This window comes from Phaenicophaeus curvirostris, chromosome 11 (assembly GCF_032191515.1).
Source record: "Phaenicophaeus curvirostris isolate KB17595 chromosome 11, BPBGC_Pcur_1.0, whole genome shotgun sequence".
NCBI classification, from domain to species: Eukaryota; Metazoa; Chordata; class Aves; order Cuculiformes; family Cuculidae; genus Phaenicophaeus; species Phaenicophaeus curvirostris.
In genome coordinates this window covers 21,697,220-21,716,499 of record NC_091402.1, presented here as the reverse complement: position 1 = coordinate 21,716,499, position 19,280 = coordinate 21,697,220, and the positions used below count along the sequence as shown (strand labels likewise).

The window sequence follows — 19,280 nt, the reverse complement described above, 5'->3', positions numbered from 1 at the left end:
GTTCCCGGGCAGGCACGTCCTGCCCATCTCAGCCCTGGCTTGACAGGTTTGCCACCTCCTGTGCTCAGAGGTGCTCTCAGGATTGGCCCTGGGATGAACCAGGATGAACCCGAGTGCCCTGGGGACGGCCTTAGGTGCCACCAGAATAACCCTAAGTGCTCTGGAGACAGCCCTGGGTGCCCCAGGATGGCAGTAGGTGCATCAGGGATGACCGTGGGAGCTGCTACGATGGGTCTGCATGCTCTGCTGGTGGCCCTGGGTGCCACCAGGATGACCCCAGGTGTTCCAAGGATGGTCCTGGTTGCTCCAAGGATGGCCCTGGGTCCTCCAGGATGACCCTGTGCGCTTTGGGGACAACCTTGGATGCCATCAGGATGGCTCTAGGTGCTTTGGGGACAAATTTGGGTGCCACCAGGATGGCCCTGGGTGCCTCCAGGACAGCGCTGGGTACAGTCCCTTGAAAGAAGGACACGGCAGGGTGTGCAGGAGACCAGCAATGCTGCTGCCAAGGGTTGCCAGGCAGGGGCTGGGGCCGGCCGAGGGCCTTGGGTGGGTGTAAAGCCTCACACCGTCTGTCTGCTCTCCGTCTCTGCAGCCTGGGGCTGGTTCTGCCTCCCTACAGCACCTACTACATCCAGGCCAACCTCAGCGACCAGATCCTGCAAGTGAAGTGTAAGTAGCCCCTGGTGTTCCCCGCCGCCCTCTCACACTCCCGCTCGCCCCCTTGCCCACCCGCGGCTGTCGGGGGAGAAACACGAAGCCAAAAACCTCGCAAAAAGAGATAGGGATCACCGAGAGGCAAACAGAAAAAAAAATAATTAAAAATAAGAGAGGCATGACTAGAGGTGAAGGCACAAAGGGAAGGCGAGCTGCCTGCCTGGGGTGCCCCGGGGTGCCAGGGTTTGGTGTTTACTCGTTGCACCCCAAAACCTGAGCGCAGGCTGCAGGCGGGCGCTGCCCTGCTCCCCTCGTGGGGCGAGGGATGCCGCGCTCCATTTGCGAGCCTGGGAAAGTATGCATGCATCTCTTTAATTTCCTTTGGTTTATTACGATTCTTTGGGTTCGGTTGAAGCCATTTCTTCTTCTTTTTATGAGTTCTTTTTCAGTTGGTTTCAATTTTTGTTTGGACTTAATCTGTGTACGTGTGTGTTAGCCTGGCCGCCCCCCTTTCTCTCTCTTTCTCTTTCCCCCTCGACCCCCCCAGCCTTTTTCCCACCACGCTGCTCCCGGGAACCCCATCCCCGTGGGGAGAACCGGACCCTTCCCCTCTCCCCTCTGGTTCCCCCTGTTTCTTCCCCTTGGCCGCCCCGGTGGCTCGAGCCCAGCCCCATTCCGGATCCGGCCCCTGCCCCCCTCTCCATCCCTGGGCAGGAGCCAGGCTGTCCCCATCCCCGGGAGGGGGTCCCCGTCCTCCCGTGCCGTGCATGCCCCCCGACTCAGTGAGGACATTTCGATAGCAAGACTGTTGCAACTGTTTGCTACTGATTCTCATTTTCCTTTGGAGTATTGAATATATATTTTTTTTCTAGTTTTATCTTTGCATTATTTTCTTCTTATTTCACCGTGGCCTTTTCGTTTCCTTTTGTTACTGGGTTTATTTTTCTTTCTTTTTCTTATTTTTCATGTCGTTTTTTGCAAGAGGTTTCCTTTTGGTATGATTATGATACACAATATTTTTATTCAAACGGCGATTGAATAAAATATTGTTTGTGCCCCCCTTCCCCCTTTCCACCCAACCCCCTTTTTTTTTGTTTGTTGTTTTTTTGTTTGTTGTTTTTCTTGCTTTCTCTCTATGGTGGATTCACACAGTACCAAACATCAAAATCAAGGGCAAGTATTTTCAGTCTCAGACCACTCACCTTCACACCCCGTCCCCTGCCCCGTGTCCAGTCCCCCCAGCCCCCTGCTTGCCCATCTCCCTGCCCGTTTGCCACACCGAACCTGCAAACCGCCACCGACTCGCCCTTCCTCCCTCCTCCTCCTCCTCCTCCTCCACCTTCTCCTCCAGTTCCCCCTTTATTTGAAAGCAACATGTCTTGTTCTGTCCATGAGAGCTTTGTCACGATGATCCCCCACTCCCTCCCCGCGCATCGCTCCCAAACCCGGTTCGGTATCGCTCAAGAGCCGATCTTGTATGAAACTGCCGGTTTCGATCCACGAGGTTTTTTTCGTAGCGAGTTTGATACCCTGCTCTTCCTCTCTCCCTGCCCTCCTTCCTCCTCCCCTCCCTGCTCACCCCCTCTGGTCCTTCTCCCCGCATCCCAGCTCCTCTGCTTCTTCCTCCCCAAGACAACTCAACCTGAAAGGGATAGGGCTGTGCAGGGCGCGGGGACAGAGGGTGGGGGACCCCGTCCTCCGCCACCATCGCCCTCTGGGAAAGGCTCTTTGGGGGGAGCCCCCCAAGCAGAAATCCTTGTTGGAGGTGGGGGTGGGACCCCCCGGGGGTGATGCCACCTTGCAGCATTGGGGACGGCGAGCTTGGCTGAGCCCTGGGGCGCTGCGCTGCCTGTCCCCGTGCCCGCGCGGTGGCCGTCCCCGCTGCCCGGCACCCAGCACGGCATGAAGCCTCCGGCATCCCAGCGCCATCCGTGCCCCCCGCCAGCAGCTCCGATGGGGCCAAAGTGCCAGGGGCAGCTGGGGCTGCTGCCTCCCTGCCACGGAGTGGGGCGTCGTGTGCCCCACAGCTGGATTTGGCTCACGTTCCGGTGACACCCGGCTGGTTGCCGAAGCAGGAGGCGGCTTGTGGGGCCAGAGCCACGGCTCCCAGGTGGCAGGCCAGGAGCTTTTGGTTGGACTCAATGATCCGATGGGTCTTTTCCAACCTGGTGATTCTATGCCTCTGTGCACGGTCCCCAGGGGACCCACCACCATGCTGTGCCCCACACGGCACCCCACACGCAGCACCCACCGGCAGCACTCGCTCCCCGGCAGGGGCAGGGCTGCGGGGGGCACGGCAGCGCAGGGGGGACAGAGGGGACAAGGCCAGTGGGAGGTGGAAGTGTCACCCTCAGCCCTGTTCTATCAGCTTTGAGTTGCCTCCTCCCGGCGTCCCTGCGATGGCAATGCTGATGGACCAAGTACGAGTGTTTTGTACTCCTCTCCTCCTCCTCCTCCTCCTCCTCCTCCTCTTCCTCTCATCGGCTTGTACCCAGCCCTCGGAGAGCAACAGTCCAACCTCTGGCTGTGCCGTCAATGCCCCGGGGCCAGCGGGAGGGCGAGGGGTGGCGATGCCCGCTGCGGGGCCACCAGCCCCGGCTGTCCCGTAGCACCCCACACGCACCCCCTGACCGCCTCGCCCCCTGAGCTGAACCCTGCATCCGCTGCCCTTCTGCCAGGGGGTCCCCGAGAGGCACCCCAGACCTTGCTGGGCTGTGACCCCTCCTTAAAGCCGAGCCAGGCGCCGGGCTGAGAGGCGAGCGTGATCCCCCGTCCCCGTTGGGGTCCTACCGCCCCGGGGAGGGAAGGGGCCGACGGCAGAGCCCGCAGCGCATTGCACAGCACGGTGGTGGCCGGGGAGCCTCTGGTTGGACTGTCCTCAGCAAGGTTCCCAGTTTGGCCATGTCAATGCCTGAAAATTCCCTTTTGGTTGTTTTTTTTTTTCCCCCCTCCCCAACACCCAAGTGTTTTGGTGATCCTCCTCCGGCCAGGAGCGCAGCATGCGGTTCCCTGCCCTCGCCCACCTCCCCTCCCCGAGAGAGAGACGCCCCCGCGCCCTCCCAAACATGCATATATATACATGTGCGCATATATATATGTGTGTGTGTCTCTGTGTGTCCCTGCGTACACGCCACCGGCCGCGCGTACGCAACCACCTTCAGCCCGCGACCGAGCAAATTCGAGCCGAGATGGGCAAACCTCTCCTGATTTGGCTATAACTTTCCTTCCCGTGCGGTGCCAGCGACAGCAGAACGGCCTTTTCCTTCCTCTCTTGTTACCAAGAGCAGCAAACGCCTTTTTTTTTTTCCGTTCCCTCCCCTCTCTCTCTCTGTCCGTCTCTCTCCGTCCTGGCCCCCCGGCGTCCCCGTCCCCCCGTCCCCGCCGGATAACCTTCCCTTTCTGTTGCAGATTTTGAATACCTGCTGCCCAACAGCTTTGAGTCGGAGGGACATGTGTTCATTGCTCCCAGGTAGCTTTGCGTGTGCGCTTGCCGAGGTGTGCATCGGCCCCGCTGCCGCCCCCTTCCATCGCCCCCCGTGTCCCCCTCATCGTGCCTTGTCCCCCATCCCCTGCCGCTGTGTGTGTCGTGCCGAGGGCGCTGCCGCTGGGACCCGTCCCGCCACCCGGTTGCATCCAGCACGGTATATATGCACCCAGGGCGGCCCCGCCGACCTCTGCGCGTGCATATATAGGATAGTTTCTGAAAATCCCCCCGCTGAGCGAGGCGCCGCCGGTGGCATCATACAGTCGCCCTGGGCACGGGGGCACAGGGAGAAGGAAGAGGGGGTCTTGCCTCAAATTTGGGATGCCCCAGCGATTTGGGAAGGCGGCCGCCTGTGGACTCGGACATGAGGACGGCGTAGTGGCTTCTGGACAGACAGATGCGAGCCCTCCCCTGGGCTGTGCCACCCAGCGGGGACAAAGGGCTGTCCCCTGGTGGGGTGGTCAGGGAGCCCCATGGGGTGCCGGCACCCTGCCTGTCCCACCGCTGCAGTGCAACCATGAACCAGCCCCAATCAGCATTACCAGCTAATCATCTATGTACTTACATGTCATTCCAACAGCTAAACACCCCGTTAGGAGATGTTTTATCCTTGTGGTTCTTGGGAACTGCAGCAGGTTGAGGCTACAGCACCTGCAGGTACCCCCTACCCTCCGTGCCTACAGCAGCCACTGCTCACTTGCGCTAATTTGGGGTAAACCAGCCCAAAATGTACAGTTATTGTGCAGCCCTGGCTTTTCCGGGGAGGAATTTAGTCACCAGGCGATGCATGGGACAGCAGGAAACATGAAAGTTAAAACAGAGTATTAATAAGAAATAGAAAATATTAATCAGCCCATAAATGTACTGAGGGAATAAACCCAGAGGTGATGATGGAGACTGGGTCTGCCCCCCGCCCGCAGCTGCCCTGCTCAGTCTGCAGTGATGGGCTCGCTGTCCAGCCTGATTCTCCACAGCCAGAGAGAAAAACAGGCTTTGGAAATGAGGGTGAGCCCTTGGGTGGCCGCAGAGCGGCTCTGCGAGCCCCCTCCCTGCAGTGGGTGCCAGCGCGGGCAGCAGGGAGGAGCCCAGGGCGACTGTATGATCTGCCGCTGGCACTGCCAGGCCACTGGAAATTTTCAGAAACCGTATATCCCGCATTCCCCGTGGGTGTGTGAGTCCCCGGATCTGTGCGTGGCGGGGGAGACCTGGAGGCGGCTGCTCCCCCCGCGCAAGGGGCGAGGGGCCGGGATGGGCTGGCCAGGGTGCCCTGGCTTTTTGGCCAACCCAGGGGCAACCTCCCCACCATCCTCTGCTCTGGCATTTGTCCTCTTGTGGAGGTTTTTGGCAGAAGCAGGAGCTCAGCAGAGGGAACGTGAGCTGGGGAAGCGCCCCAGCACCGCTGCTGGCACCCACAGTGGCACTAATCTGTGCCGTCCGGTCTGAGCCTCGTGGTGACCCGTGGGGTCGCGGCTGCCCCCGGCATCGGCGGGGCCGCAGCTCTGCACTCAGGGTGATCCCAGAGCAGAGCACGGATGCAGCATCCCCATCTCGGGGTGGGACCCTGGCCGGTAGTGCCTGTGGGCAAGCGCCCGCCTCCGCTGGCCAGACCTCACCCAGCACCAAACAATCGATGCCAAGGGTACCGAAACGGCTGCCGAACGCCTGCGTGGTGATGCCGGCACAGCCACAGGGGCTGCTGAGGCAAACACCGCTCCTTGCGGTGCCGCAGGGTGGGCACGGTGGCACCCACCTGGCCCCGCAGGTAAGTACGGTGGCAGAGGCTCCCAGTCCCACCAGTAGCCCCACCAGTATGGGGAGAGTCGGGCTGAGGGTTGCGCCACGCTGGGCCAGCTGGGATCCATCAAAGCTGCTGACAGAGCTGGTGGCTGCTGCGACGGCCGAGCCGGCAGCTGCCCTGGCAGGGTGACACTTGTGGGAGCGGTGACACGTCACCACCGTGTCCCCCAGCAAGCCCGGGTGCTGGCAGAACGGCTGGCTGACCTTGCCTTCTCCATCCTCACGAACAACAAACCTTGTCCCCCAAACCTCAGAGAGTATTGCAAAGACCTCGACTTGTCGGATAACAACACCGAGTTCCTGGAAAACTTTATTGCCCTCATGGAAAAGGTGACCCCAGACTCCAAGCAGTGTGAGTAGCCGGGGACGGCTGGGACGGGCTGGCGGGGGGGCTGCAGGGGATGGGAGCATGGGGGGACGTGGGGCAGGGGGGAAACTGTGCTGGGGTTGGGGTCCTTGGAGCCACTGCAGAGCAGGTGCTGGTGCAGGGACCATGGTGGGGGGAATATGGGTGATCCTACGAGGTCTGGCCCTCATCTCTTCCTCCTCCTTCTCTCCATCTTCCTCCCAAGGCGACAACTTCCTCCTGCACAACCTGATCCTGGACACGGGCATCACGCAGCAGCTGGTGGAGCGCGTCTGGAAGGACCAGGACCTCAACACGTAGGTGGGGGCAAGGTGGCCCAGGATGGGCAGCACTGTCTGGGCACAGAGGGGGCCAAGGGGCCGAGGTGGGCTCCGAGGATGGGACAGGAGCAAAGCAAAGCCCTGCTGGAGCACCTCTGCTATGAGAACAGGCTGAGAGAATTGGGATTGTTCGCTCTAGAGGAGGCTCCAGGGAGACCTTAGAGCAGCTTCCAGTGCTGAAAGGGGCTCCAGGAAAGCTGGGGAGGGACTTTTTCCAAGGGCATGGAGTGATAGGGTGAGGGGGAATGGCTTTCAATTGGAAGGGGGAAGATATAGAGTGGACATTAGGAAGAAATTCTTCACGCTGAGGGTGGGGAGGCCCTGGTCCCAGTTGCCCAGAGAAGTTGTGGCTGCTCCATCCCTGAAGGGGTTCCAGGCCAGGTTGGATGGGGCTTGGAGCCCCTGATCCAGTGGGAGGTGTCCCTGTCCATGGCAGGGGTGGAACTGGATGGGCTTTGAGGTCCCTTCCAACCCAAACTGTTCTATAATGCCCGGCACACCATCCCTTCTCCTTGCAGGTACAGCCTCCTGGCTGTCTTCGCAGCCACCGACGGGGGCATCACCCGCGTCTTCCCTAACAAGTGAGTGTCGGGGGGTGCGCACGTGCCCGGCCCTGCTGGGTGACACGCCTGCTCCCATGGGGCCGTCTCTGGTGGGACCGGATCCAAGTGACTCCCCCACAGGGCTGCAGATGACTGGGAGGAGGAACCAGAGCCCTTCAACGCCAGCTTCTATCGGAGAAGCCTGGACAACAAAGGCTACATCTTCAAGCCACCCTACCGAGATGGTGGGTGCTGGCTGGGGACAGCAGGGAGTGGCACAGGCTGCCACTGGCCCCACGTGTCTTCTGATGCCACCGCTGTCCCCTCTGCAGCCGGCTACCGGGGGCTGGACCTGGAAAACAACACCATCGGGATCCTGGTGAGCACCGCCGTGGAGCTCAGCATCGGGGGCAAGACGCTGAAGCCAGCAGGTAGGCAGGGGGCTGGGTGTCCTGCCACTAGGCTGGGGAGGACTCTGTCCCCAACCCCGAGCCAGAGCTGACCCTGTCTCCCCGCTGCCCAGTGGTGGGGGTGAAGCTGGACCTGGAGGCCTGGGCTGAGAAGTTCAAAGTGCTGGCCAGCAACCGGACAGACCGTGACCAGCTGGGTGCCCGCCGGGTACGTACCCTGAGGCTCCCACAGTGCTGGCACAGCATGGGGATAGGGACAGGGAAGGAGCTGTACTGCTGGGGACGTGGCTGAGGAGCACTTCCAGGGCACGGTGCCCATGGTCCTGGTGGTCTTGTACCTCCAGCGCTCCCTGTGTGTCCCCTCACAGCTCTGGGGGAGAGGACAGTCCTGTTAAGCTGTCCCTCTGCCCTGGTTTTGGTTGACAGTGCGACCCCTCGACCAGCTGCGAGATGGATTGCGAGGCCAACAACAAGGTGGGTGGTGAGCAGGGGTGGCCGGGAGGGCTCCCTGTCCCCTGCCCGTGCTGCCTGGGGGCGGCTGCTCCCCCTGTCCCTCCCGGAGCTCGGCCAGGACATCACACTGGTCCCCCTGCCCGGCTCTCTGCCACCCTCCTGCCCTGCCTGTCCTGCCTTGCCCTGGGCGCAGCCGCAGGGTGGGTGACTCTGCCCTCCTTCCCCAGGACCTCATCTGCGTCCTCATCGATGACGGGGGCTTCCTCGTGCTCTCCAACCAGGAGGATCACTGGTACCAGGTGAGGGATGCCCGTGTGGCAGCTCTGCTGGATGTGGGAGCTGAGACCTCTGAACTAGTGACACGGGTGGCGTGACACGGCCCCACTCGAGTCCCTGCGCAGGGACACCCGCAGCCGGGTGGCATTTGGCTGCAGACGTGGCGTTCCCATCGCAGGTGGGCAAGTTCTTCAGCGAGGTGGATGCCAACCTGATGTCTGCCCTCTACAACAACTCCTTCTACACCCGCAAGGAGTCTTATGACTTCCAGTCCGTCTGCGCCCCCGAGGCCCAGAGCAACACGGGTGCTGCGCCCCGCGGCGTCTTTGTGGTGAGCGCCTGCGGGACGGTGGATCTGGGAGCTTGGGGTCACCCTGCACGGGGACCTGCTGGTTCACCTCCCCGCTCTTTGCCTGCAGCCCACCATGGCCGATCTCCTCAACCTCGCCTGGTGGACGTCGGCTGCAGCCTGGTAAGTCCCACCACATCGGGTGGTGACACCGACGTGTCCCTGGGCTGGGACAGCTGAGATGACCGTGCTCTCCTTCCCCAGGTCCTTCTTCCAGCAGTTCCTCTACGGCCTCACCTACAGCAGCTGGTTCCAGACGGGTGAGTCCCCGGGGCACCTGGGGCTGGGGGTGGGCAGGGGACGTGGCGGGGACGCGTGGCGGGGGTCGGTGGCCCCTGGCCCACGGCCTGTGCCGGCGCAGAGGAGGTGGCAGGGGACAGCATGGAGGCCAGGGAGACGAGCTGCATCATGAAGCAGACGCAGTACTACTTCAGCACCGTCAACGCCACCTACAACGCCATCATCGACTGCGGCAACTGCTCCAGGTGGGTCCGTGCCCCCCGTCCCACCACCTGGGCAGGGTTGGGGACAGCCCTCGGGCTGCCTCTGCTGCAACCTCCGTGCAGCCACCCGCGTGGGGCAACGGGAGGTGCCCTGCAGCGCTCTGGGGGCTGCGGTACCCGGACAGCGGGGACAGAGAGCAACGGTAGTGTCCCCATGGGCTGTGGGGTGACAGTGATGTTCCCAGGGCTCCTGAGAGCGGGACCAAGCCCAGAAAGCCCAGTGGTGCTGGTTCCCTGGGCAAGGAGAGGTGATGGGGAGGGGGACAGGGGTGAGAGCGTGGATGGGAGCAGGGAGAGAGGTGGGAGTGGAGATGGGGATAGGGATGGGGTCAAGGAGGAGGTTGGGAATGGAGATGAGGACGGGTGATGGTGGAGAAGGGGACAGGGGCAGGAATGGGGATGGGGACAAGGATAGGGTTGAGGTTGGGAACGAGGTTAGGGATGAGGATAGGGACCCAGGCAGTGATGATGTGAGGACAGGGACACCCTGCTGGCTCAGCCTCCAGCAGGGCTGGCAGCAGGAGCCGGGCAGGGCACAGGGTAAGCAGGGTCCCTGCTGCGTCCCCCAGGCTGTTCCACGCGCAGAGACTGGCCAACACCAACCTGCTCTTCGTGGTGGCCGACAAGCCCCTCTGCAGCCAGTGCGAGTCCGTCAAGCTGCTGCAGGCAGAGGTACGAGGTATCCTTTGGTGGCCTGGCTGCGTCCCACCAGGACGTGGGGACAGAGCTGGGGGGGACAGGCAGGGTCTGTGGGGCAGGGGAGGCAGGAGCTGTCGGGTCCAGCAGGGGAGGGGGCTGCCGGCTTGTGGCCAGAGGAGCTGGGGTGGCCATGAGGGGCCCCGTGGGACCCCATCACCCTGTTCCTGGTGGTTTCCTTAACCTGCGAAGCCCCTCCGAGGGATCCCAACCAGTGTGAGCTGGTGGACAGGCCTCGGTATCGGAAAGGTCCCCACATCTGCTTCGACTACAATGCAACAGTACGTGGGGCATGGGGGGCATGGGGTGGGCAGAGATCAAGGGGGTCCCTGGGGGCGGTTGGGGCAGTGGGTGCCCCCTAAGGGGGGGATTGGAGCCATGGGGGGGTCATGGGGGGAGCAGAGCTGAGGGGTGACCCCCTGAGGGGATTGAGGGGATGGATGCCCCCCATGGCGAGAGCAGAGCTGGGGGAGGATGCTGGGGGTGCAGTGCTGGGGGGGGTGGTACTGATGGGGGTTTGGAGGACCCAAGGTGGAGGCGCAGGAGGCTTGGAGAGCCACCTGGGGAGATCAGAGTCACGGGGGTCCCCAGGACAGTGATGCCGGGGGTCTTGGGGGGGTCAGTGCCGCGGGGGTCCTGGGGCAGGAGGTGCAGCGGGGCCGCAGGGTCGGTGGGTGCCTCTGCCAGGGCCGTGGGGCGCCGAGGCACCAACCGGGGTGCCCCACGGCCCTTCTCCCTCTGCCCCCCAGGAAGATACCTCAGACTGCGGCCGAGGAGCTTCGTTCGCCCCCTCGCTGGGGGTCCTGCTCTCCCTGCAGCTGCTGCTCCTCTACTCCAGCGCCAGCCGGCACCCGCTGCCCCCGGCCGCCTGCCTTTAGCCCCCCAGCCGCCCCCCGCCAGCTCTTTTCTTTCAAGCTCCATCTCCATCCCGCTCCTTGGCCCCGTGTGGGAGCGACGTCCCCTCTGCCGCCTCGGGGGTCCCCGCGATGCCACCTCGGGGGTCCCCGCGATGCCGCCCCGCGCTCCCGCAGCCAAAGAAGAGTCGGGGTGCAGAGCGGGGACCGGGTTGGTGACCCCGTATCGCGCCCTCCCGGCCGCTCATACTCGGACGGTGGCGTTGGCCCCTCCGCCCGTGACCCCCAACATCCGCCTCGCCTCTTTTTTTAGCTTGAAGATTTTAAACCAGATCTTTCTACATCGAATTTCCAGCCTTTTCGCCCGGAGACCGGCGGTGTTTGTGGTCAACCGTGAGGACACGTGGAAAAACAAATAAAGGGGGGGATGGAAAAAGAGGGGGAAGAAAAGAGAAAAGGATTTGAGTTGACGGTGCGGGTCGGTGTTATCCGTTACCCCCGGGGTGCGGGGCAGGATGGAGCCCGGGCACTCGGGGTGAACAGGAGGAAGAAAGTTGGGGGGGGATTGGTGGTTGGGGGGGGGGGAAGAGATGTGTATTTTGTTTCTTTTCCGTTCTGCAGATCACTGTGAAATCCTGCCCGCCCCAGCCCTGCCTGCCCTCGCCAAAGACCCCGCGCGGGGCCCGCGGGACGCGGAGCTGAGGTGCCGCGTGTCCCCAGCGTCGCCCGCTGCTCCCCAAGCTCGAGGGAGTCCAAGGCGAGGCCAGGCTGCCCGGCTGTGAGAAATCGGGGTGCCCCTCCCTGCCCTGGGCACCCGAGCTCACCCGTCACCCAGGGCTGGGGGAGGCTGCCAGGCGATAATTACCGCTGGGGTTAATTAATGGTCATTCTGCTTGTAGCTTTTTCAGTGTGTGTTTGGTTACTGTCTCTGGGAACCGTGTTTGAACAGATGGCTCTGTGTTACCGGGAGTGTGTGTACTTCTGTAGTCTAGTTAGGTGCTCTGCCAGAAAACCACTATACATACCTATAAATATATACATATATAGTCTATTTTAAGTTAAAAACCAATGAGACAACGGGGCGGCGCGGCCCTGGCTCCCCCCGTCCCACCAGGGTCGCCTCCTGCCCCGTCCCCACCCGAAAGCTTCTCTCTGCTCATTCCAAGGCGTTGGGTTTTTAATTGATTATTTTTTTTCCTTTAATTTATTTTTAATTTCTTTAGGTTTTTATTTTATTTTTTTTTTTTGTACAGAAGAGTTGGAAAAACTTCAAAAAAAAAAACAAACAAAAAAAAAAACAACAAAAAAGACAATTTGTAAGATATCGTGCGTGTGACTCCTTGTAAAATATTTTCAAATGGTTTATTACAGAGACTCAGTTATTAAATAATGTTCATATTTTCACTTCACAGGCGGTGGCTGCGTCATTGCCCGGGTTGGGGGGCAGGGAGGGGGCGTCGGGCAGGGCACCGGGAGCAGCTTCGTGTCCGGGGATGGAGGGAGGGGGGCGTCCACGTCACTGAGTGCCACCCGTGCCAGCCCCTCCGTGTCCGTGTGTCCCCGTGTCTGTCCATGTGTCCCTCCTTGTCCGTGCGCCCTCACTCTGTCCATGTGTCCCCACTCTGTCCGTGTGTCCCACCTTGTGTTCATGCTCCCCATGTCCATGTGTCCCCCTCCTTGTCTATGTCTCCCCACTCTGTCCGTGTGTCCCCCTCCTTGTCCGTGTGTCTCCACTCTGTCCGTGTGTCCCTTCCTTGTGTCCATGCTCCCCATGTCCATGTGTCCTTCTCCTTGTCTGTGCATCCCCCTCTTTGTCCGTGTGTCCCCACTATGTCCGTCTGTCCCACCTTGTGTTCATGCTCCCCATGTCCGTGTGTCCCCCTCCTTGTCCGTGTGTCCCCCTCCTTGTCCGTGTGTCCCTTCCTTGTGTCCATGTGTCCCCTCCATGTCTGTGTATCCCCCTCCTTGTCCGTGTGTCCCCGCTATGTCTGTGTGTCCCTCCTTGCATCCATGCTCCCCGTGTCCGTGTGTCCCCTTCTTTGTCCGTGTCTCCCCACTATGTCCATGTGGCCCTTCCTTGTGTCCATGCTCCCCATGTCCATGTGTCCCCCTCCTTGTCCGTGTGTCCCACCTTGTGTTCATGCTCCCCATGTCCATGTGTCCCCCTCCTTGTCCGTGTGTCCCCCCACGTCCATGTGTCCCTTCCTTGTGTCCATGTGTCCCCCCATGTCCGTGTGTCCCCCTCCTTGTCCGTGTGTCCCTCCTTGTGTCCATGCTCCCCGTGTCCACGTGTCCCCGCTCTGTCCGTGTGTCCCCCTCCTTGTCCGTGTGTCCCTCCTTGTGTCCGTCTGTCCCCTCCATGCTCGCCCCCCGCTCCTCCCGCAGGAGCCGGCAGCCGCGGCCGGACTACATTTCCCGGGGTGCCTTTCGCCTTTTCACTACAAGTCCCGACGCGCCTTTCGCGGTTTGACTACAACTCCCGGCGTTCCTTGCGCGGCGCGACTCCGAGTCCCGGCGCGCCTTTCGCGGCCGGACTCCATCTCCCGGCGTGCCCCGCGGCCGGACTCCACCTCCCGGCGTGCCCCGCGGCCGGCCTCCAAGTCCCGCGGTGCCCCGCGCGGCGCAGCGTGCGGCCTGCGGGGCGGCGGGCGGGAGGCGGCGGCCCCGGCCCGGGCCGCGGGGGCCGCAAGATGCGTCGGTACCTGCCGGTGGCGCGGCAGCACTGCCTGGCGGCGCTGGCCGGCACCAGCGTGGTGGTGAAGGCGCTGAGCGGCGCCGCGGTGCTGCTCTACCTGCTCTCGTTCGGCCTGGACACGGCGTACGCGCTCGGCGTGACCCCCGGGCTGCTGCTGCCCCCCAACTTCTGGGTGTGGACGCTGCTGACCCACGGGCTGGTGGAGCAGCGCGCCTGGGGCCTGGCGGGCAGCCTGGCCACGCTGGGGGCCGCGGGGCGCCTGCTGGAGCCGCTCTGGGGCGCGCTGGAGCTGCTCGTCTTCTTCACGGTGGTGAACGTCTCGGTGGGGCTCCTGGCGGCCGTCGCCTACTTCCTCACCTACGTGGCCTCCTTCCACCTCGCCTCCCTCTTCGCCGTCCGCATCCACGGCGGGTTGGGCTTCCTCGGGGGCGTCCTGGTGGCGCTCAAGCAGACCATGGGGGACAGCCCCGTGCTGAAGGCGCCCCGGCTGCGGGTGAAGGCCGTGCCCGTGCTGCTGCTCCTGCTGCTGGTGCTGCTGCGCCTCGCCGCCCTGGTCGAGAGCAACGCGCTGGCCTCCTACGGCTTCGGGGTCCTGTCCGGCTGGGTCTACCTGCGCTTCTACCAGCGCCACAGTCGGGGCCGCGGAGACATGTCCGACCACTTCGCCTTCGCCACCTTCTTCCCCGAGATCCTGCAGCCCGCGGTGGGGCTGGCGGCCGCCCTGGTGCACGGCGTCCTGGTGAAGGCGAGGATCTGCCGCAAGACCGTGAAACGCTACGACGTGGGCGCCCCGTCCTCCATCACCATCAGCCTCCCGGGGACGGACCCCCAGGACGCCGAGAGGAGAAGGTACCGCTCGTCCCGCTTCCACGGGGAACGCGTCCGCGGGCGGCGAGGGGTGGAATCCGAACAAGGAGGGAATGGGGAATCATAGAATCATAGAATAACCAGGTTGGAAAAAACCCACTGGATCATTGAGTCCAACCATCCCCATCAATCACTAACCCATGTCCCTCAGCACCTCGTCCACCCGTCCCTTAAACCCCTCCAGGGAAGGGGACTCAACCCCCTCCCTGGGCAGCCTCTGCCAGTGCCCAATGACCCTTTCTGTGAAGAATTTTTTCCTAATGTCCAGCCCGAACCTCCCCTGGGGGAGCTTGAGGCCATTCCCTCTCGTCCTGTCCCCTGTCAGAAGAGCCCAGCTCCCTCCTCTCTACAACCTCCTTTCAGGTAGTTGTAGAGAGCAATGAGGTCTCCCCTCAGCCTCCTCTTCTCCAGGCTGAACAACCCCAGCTCCCTCAGCCACCCCTCTTCTTCTTCTCCAGCCCCCTCACCAGCTTTGTTGCTCTTCTCTGGACTCGCTCCAGAGCCTCAACATCCTTCTTGTGGTGAGGGGCCCAGAACTGAACACAGTATTCGAGGTTTGGTCTCACCAGTGCCGAGTACCGAGGGAGAAGAACCTCCCTGGACCTGCTGGTCACACTGTTTCTGATCCAAGCCAAGATGCCATTGGCCTCCTTGGCCACCTGGGCACAGGGAGAGGTGGTTGTTGCGGTGCATGAAGACTGGGGGCCGCCCTGCCCGCTGCCGATACGGTTGTGAGCGTTTTTTGGGGGGGTGGGGGGCACTGCCTGCTCCTCCAAAGGCAGAGAGGGGTGGAGGCGCAGGGCCGGAGCAGGGAGACAGGGAGGGAGCAGGCAGGATTGGGGTCAGGGGTCCCTGCAGAAGGGGACAGCGGCTGCTGCCGTCACCGTGGCGCTGAGTCAGCCCCGGCCCTCCCGCAGGCGTCGGCCTCTGGGTTCCTGGATTCCTGGCGGGTGAGTTTTGGTAAGGTGTTGGCGCTCTGCTTTCCTCTGCTCTGTTTTATCCCCTTCTTCCCTCATTCCCGCAGCTGCCAGTGTGCTGTCCGACAGCTTCCGAGCACACCACGTGGCACAGAAACTCGGAGTACGCTGTCTGGGAGCGGGATTCTGGGGGGCCCGGAATGAACCAGGGACACCCCGAGGGGCAGAGGCGTTAACTCCCTCCCTGGCTGTCAGACCTGAGGTTAACCCCCCTCATCTGCCCTTGCTCCACAGGCAGCTGGCCCTGAAAGCCCTGAACGAGCGGCTGAAGCGCGTGGAGGACCAGTCGGCCTGGCCAAGCATGGAGGATGACGAGGAGGAGGCAGCGGCGAAGGCCGACGCGCCGCTGCTGCCCAGCCCCGGCGCGGCTGGGAAGGGCGCGGGGCAGGAGTCCAACCTCATCACCTTCCAGGACGCCCCGTCCCAGCCGTGACCGGCCGACTCGCCGCGCCCCCCTCCCTGCCCCGTCTCCGTGTGAGAGCTGCTAACCCCCTCGCGTCCTCCCCACGCGGCCGGGGTGCTCGGCGGGGAGCGGGGACTCCTCTCGCGGCAAAGGCAGGGGGGCTACCTCGTTCCAACGCTTCGTTGCCGCTCGTGACCAGCACCGGACGCCCGGGATGATGCCGCTGCCACCACGGCGAGGACGGGGGTTCCTCGAGCCGCTCCCCTCGGCACAGAGCAGGCCACGGACAGCGGCACCGTCAGCGAGGGCCGTTCCAGGAGGGGGACGTGGGGCTGACTCCTGCCCCGAAGCTGCTGCGCTTGCCCACGCGGGAGCCAAGTCAGCAGCGCTTCCTCGCTTCTCCTCTGCACTTGGGGTTAGCCAGAGCGCTCAACACTTATTTCCTCCTTTCTGAAGATGGTCCCTAACCGAGGGAACAGAAAGGCTGGTGGGTTTCTTTTCCTAATCCTTGCCCTGCGGGAGCTCGCTGGGAGCGGTTTGCCAGGACGGGGCTGCCCGGCCCCGCCAGCTCTGGGCTTTGCACCTGGGCTTTCTCTCCTCCTCCTTCTCCGCCCCAAAGCCAGCCCTGCAAGGAGCCGGTGCCCTCTGCCACTCCCCATTTAATCCGTTTGTCAGATTACACTAGAAGCTGGAATTAATTTTCCCTCCGGCAGCAGGTTTTTGTTCCTGCGGGTAGAATAGAGGCTCCCCTTTCTCTTTCCCTCCCTCTGTGTTGATGGGGTTTTTATGTTTCTGGATGGAGAGGATGCTCCCTGCGACCGCCTCCTCGCAGCTCCTGATCCCCGGGCAGCCCCCAGGCCCAGGACACGGGGCGATGATTCGTGATTATTTTTTTAAAAGGACCACACGAGAAGGATTTTGTCAATGGGAAAAAACACAGACGTTTCGGTATCAATAAAAAGAGTTCTTTGAAAGAGTCGGCTCCCGCAGCAGAGCACGGGCAGGACGCAGAGGGGCTCCGGGAGTTTGTTCGCCTGGGAAGGGAGCTTCTTCCCTGGTGCTGCCACAGGCTGGGAGACCCTTGGTGAGCAGGAAGAGGTGGGAAATCTGCCTGCACCCCGAAAGCCCCTCCCCGGGCCGCAAACAGGGCTTGTCGCGCTGTAGCTGCCTGAAACCTTTATTGAATAAAAGCTCTGGATACAGAGGAATTTCCCAGCCTGGGAGCCGCTCCCAGTTCTCCAGCCTTGCTGAGAGCAGGATATGTGCTGAGGAGGGGCTGCTGCTGCAGACAGAGCCTGGCAGGGGCTGGAGGGCAGGTTCTTGTGCTGGCGAGCGAGAAGGCTGCGTTCTGCCTGGCCGAGGGCTGCTTTGCAGGCTGGCTCAAAGGCTCATCCCAAGCCCTGGTTCCACTCTGTGCTCGTGCTGTTCCCTGTGCCCCTCAGAGAGACAAAAACGCCTTCAAAGGCTGACGGTTTGCAGCCCGGCTCCGTAATTTGCTCTGTAAAATGCATCCCCGCCTCCCACAAGGCTGGAGCTTTGCTGTCCCAGCCTGTGGGAAGCATTTGTGCGTGGTGATGGGTGCCCGGATCCGTGGCTGTTGCAGGGCTGTCACGCCGGCCCCAGGGAGCCCCCGTGTCCCTGCACGGAGCTGCGCCGTGGGGACAGACACCGTGGGTGATGCCACAGCTGTGTCCAAGCTGCTTTTGCGACAAGCTGCGGCGCTGCCCGAGCAGGAGCTCCCTGCCCTCCTCACCAGGGAGGCGACGGCTCCTGGCCCGCCTGCTCCAAAGCAGCCCTGGGTGGCGAGGGAAAAGGAGCAGGAATCCTGAGAGAACTCTCCCGTTCCCAGCACCGAGCACCAAGATGCTGCAGCGATCGGCAGCGTCACCTGCGGTGGGAAACGTCCCCACCGAGGCCGGGACGAGCCGGGCAGCTCCTGCCTGCTTGGCGTCACGCACGCGGTAGCTGCTCTCTGGGAACGAGACACTACGGATAATCCAGGACTAATGAGAGACAAGTAGGTAGAAATCTAGTTCTGAGGAGACGCTGTGCGAGCAGGAGAGCCCTGTGGGAGCGAGCCCCAGCCTCGCTGGCTCACACCGAGCAAGTTTGGATCCCCGCCGGGCCCTCAGTGCTGGCTCCGCTTGCGATACAGGTAAGCGTTGCTCACCTGGTTCATGATCACCAGGCTGGTGAGCAGGGGACACAGCATGGCGAGGTACCAGGAGACGCCGGTCACCGCGGCCGTGAACCACAAGGAGCACATGCCCAGCATCAGGCTGGCACAGCCCAGCAGGTAGCCCACGAGCCCCGAGGTGGCGTGATACAGCTTCAGCTTGGCCAGCGTCCAGTTCTTCATCAGCTTGGGGTAGAGCAGCAGCAGCCCCCCCGCGCACTGCCCGCCGGCGTACAGCACGGCCAGCAGCCCCGTCAGCCCGTGCCAGGTGACGAAGTGAGCTTTGCCGTTGAGGTGCTTGTTGTAGGTGATGATGCCCAAGCCCAGGAGGGCGCAGAGCAGGGCGAGCAGCTGCAGGGCCCAGTGCGCCCGCACCTTCACTTTGCGCGAGAAGGAGCGCAGCAGCGAGGTCTCCGGCGAGAACATCAGCAGGGCTTCGGTCATCAGGAATGAGAACTGGGAGACAGAGGGCAGGGGGATCGGCACCAGCCCGGGGCTGAACCAGCACCGGAGCTCAGCTACCCGCGGCTCGGTCTCCCGGGGCAGAACTGGCAGTGGGGCTCGGTCTCCTGGGGCTCAGCCTCTCCCTTCCCGGGGCCTCCCTTCCCAGGACAGAACCAGCAACAGGTCTCAGCCTCCTGCTCCCAGGGCTCTGCTTCCCAGGAATCTACTTCCCGGGGCTCTACCTTTCACCTCTCAGGGCTCCACTTCCCGGGGCTCAGCATCCCGGGGCAGAACTGGCAGCAGAGCTCAGCCTCCCGCTTCCCAGGGATCTGCTTCCCGGGGCTCCGCTTCTTGGGGATCGTCTTCCTGGGGCTCTACCTCTCACCTCTCAGGGCTCCACTTCCCGGTGGCACAGATCAGCCTCCCAGGGCTCCGCTTCTTGCCTCCCGGGGTCCCACTTCCCGGGGTTCAGTGTGCCAGGACAGAACCGGCAGCAGGGCTTGGCCTCCCAGCTCCCAGGACTCATCGTCCCAGGTCTCTGATTCCCAGGGCTCAGCCTCCCGCTTCCCAGGGCTCAGCATCCCGCTTCCCAGGGCTCAGCATCCCGGGTCTCTGATTCCTAGGGCTCAGCCTCCCGCTTCCCAGGGCTCAGTGTCCCGGGTCTCCGCTTCCCAGGGCTCAGCCCTTCCCCCCCGGGGCGGCGCGGGCGGGACTTACCGCGAGGGCCATGAGCAGCGGGTGCCAGGAGAAGAGGCCTGTGAGGGAAGGGCAGGCACTGAGCTCAGGCGCTGAGCTCGGGCCCCGCTCCCGGCCCCCCCCCCGGCTCCCCCCGTCCCCGCCCCCGCACTCACTGGTCCCGGGCCGCGCCAGCACGGCCACGGCGGCGGGGAAGCCCAGAGCCACCAGGTGCGCGGCGGCGCCGGCGGCGGCGCGGAGCGAGCGGTACAGCCGGGACTCGGTCTCGGCCGTCAGGGCCATGGCGGAGCGGGGCGGCGCCTCCCATTGGCCCG

The 19,280-nt window shown here is 63.0% G+C and overlaps 3 protein-coding genes across 3 annotated transcripts in view; 2 read left to right on the top strand and 1 right to left on the bottom strand.

Annotated features, from left to right (window-relative positions):
- CACNA2D2 (calcium voltage-gated channel auxiliary subunit alpha2delta 2) overlaps positions 1–10,819 on the top strand; it is a 190,250-nt gene extending 179,431 nt beyond the window's left edge. The window contains exons 22-38 of the mRNA XM_069865842.1: positions 596–672; positions 4,066–4,126; positions 6,193–6,290; positions 6,511–6,601; positions 7,144–7,206; positions 7,309–7,412; positions 7,500–7,598; positions 7,691–7,785; positions 8,004–8,051; positions 8,258–8,329; positions 8,485–8,637; positions 8,726–8,778; positions 8,860–8,915; positions 9,017–9,140; positions 9,728–9,837; positions 10,047–10,135; positions 10,604–10,819. Coding sequence (XP_069721943.1) covers positions 596–672; positions 4,066–4,126; positions 6,193–6,290; positions 6,511–6,601; positions 7,144–7,206; positions 7,309–7,412; positions 7,500–7,598; positions 7,691–7,785; positions 8,004–8,051; positions 8,258–8,329; positions 8,485–8,637; positions 8,726–8,778; positions 8,860–8,915; positions 9,017–9,140; positions 9,728–9,837; positions 10,047–10,135; positions 10,604–10,732 — 1,522 coding nt within the window. The 3' untranslated portion in view covers positions 10,733–10,819. The remainder of the gene's footprint in view (positions 1–595; positions 673–4,065; positions 4,127–6,192; positions 6,291–6,510; positions 6,602–7,143; positions 7,207–7,308; positions 7,413–7,499; positions 7,599–7,690; positions 7,786–8,003; positions 8,052–8,257; positions 8,330–8,484; positions 8,638–8,725; positions 8,779–8,859; positions 8,916–9,016; positions 9,141–9,727; positions 9,838–10,046; positions 10,136–10,603) is intronic.
- Positions 10,820–13,353: 2,534 nt separating this feature from the next.
- Positions 13,354–16,624, top strand: TMEM115 (transmembrane protein 115). The gene is made up of 2 exons (XM_069865580.1): positions 13,354–14,252; positions 15,482–16,624. The coding sequence occupies exons 1-2, from the start codon at positions 13,399–13,401 to the stop codon at positions 15,678–15,680; spliced, it is 1,053 nt and encodes a 350-aa protein (XP_069721681.1). The 5' UTR covers positions 13,354–13,398; the 3' UTR covers positions 15,681–16,624.
- Positions 16,625–16,809: 185 nt separating this feature from the next.
- Positions 16,810–19,257, bottom strand: CYB561D2 (cytochrome b561 family member D2). Its single transcript, XM_069865581.1, has 3 exons — positions 19,122–19,257; positions 18,988–19,025; positions 16,810–18,282 (listed from the first exon to the last, which is right to left on the bottom strand). Exons 1-3 carry the CDS (start codon positions 19,246–19,248, stop codon positions 17,779–17,781), a joined length of 669 nt encoding a protein of 222 aa, XP_069721682.1. The 5' UTR covers positions 19,249–19,257; the 3' UTR covers positions 16,810–17,778.
- Positions 19,258–19,280: the final 23 nt, after the last annotated feature.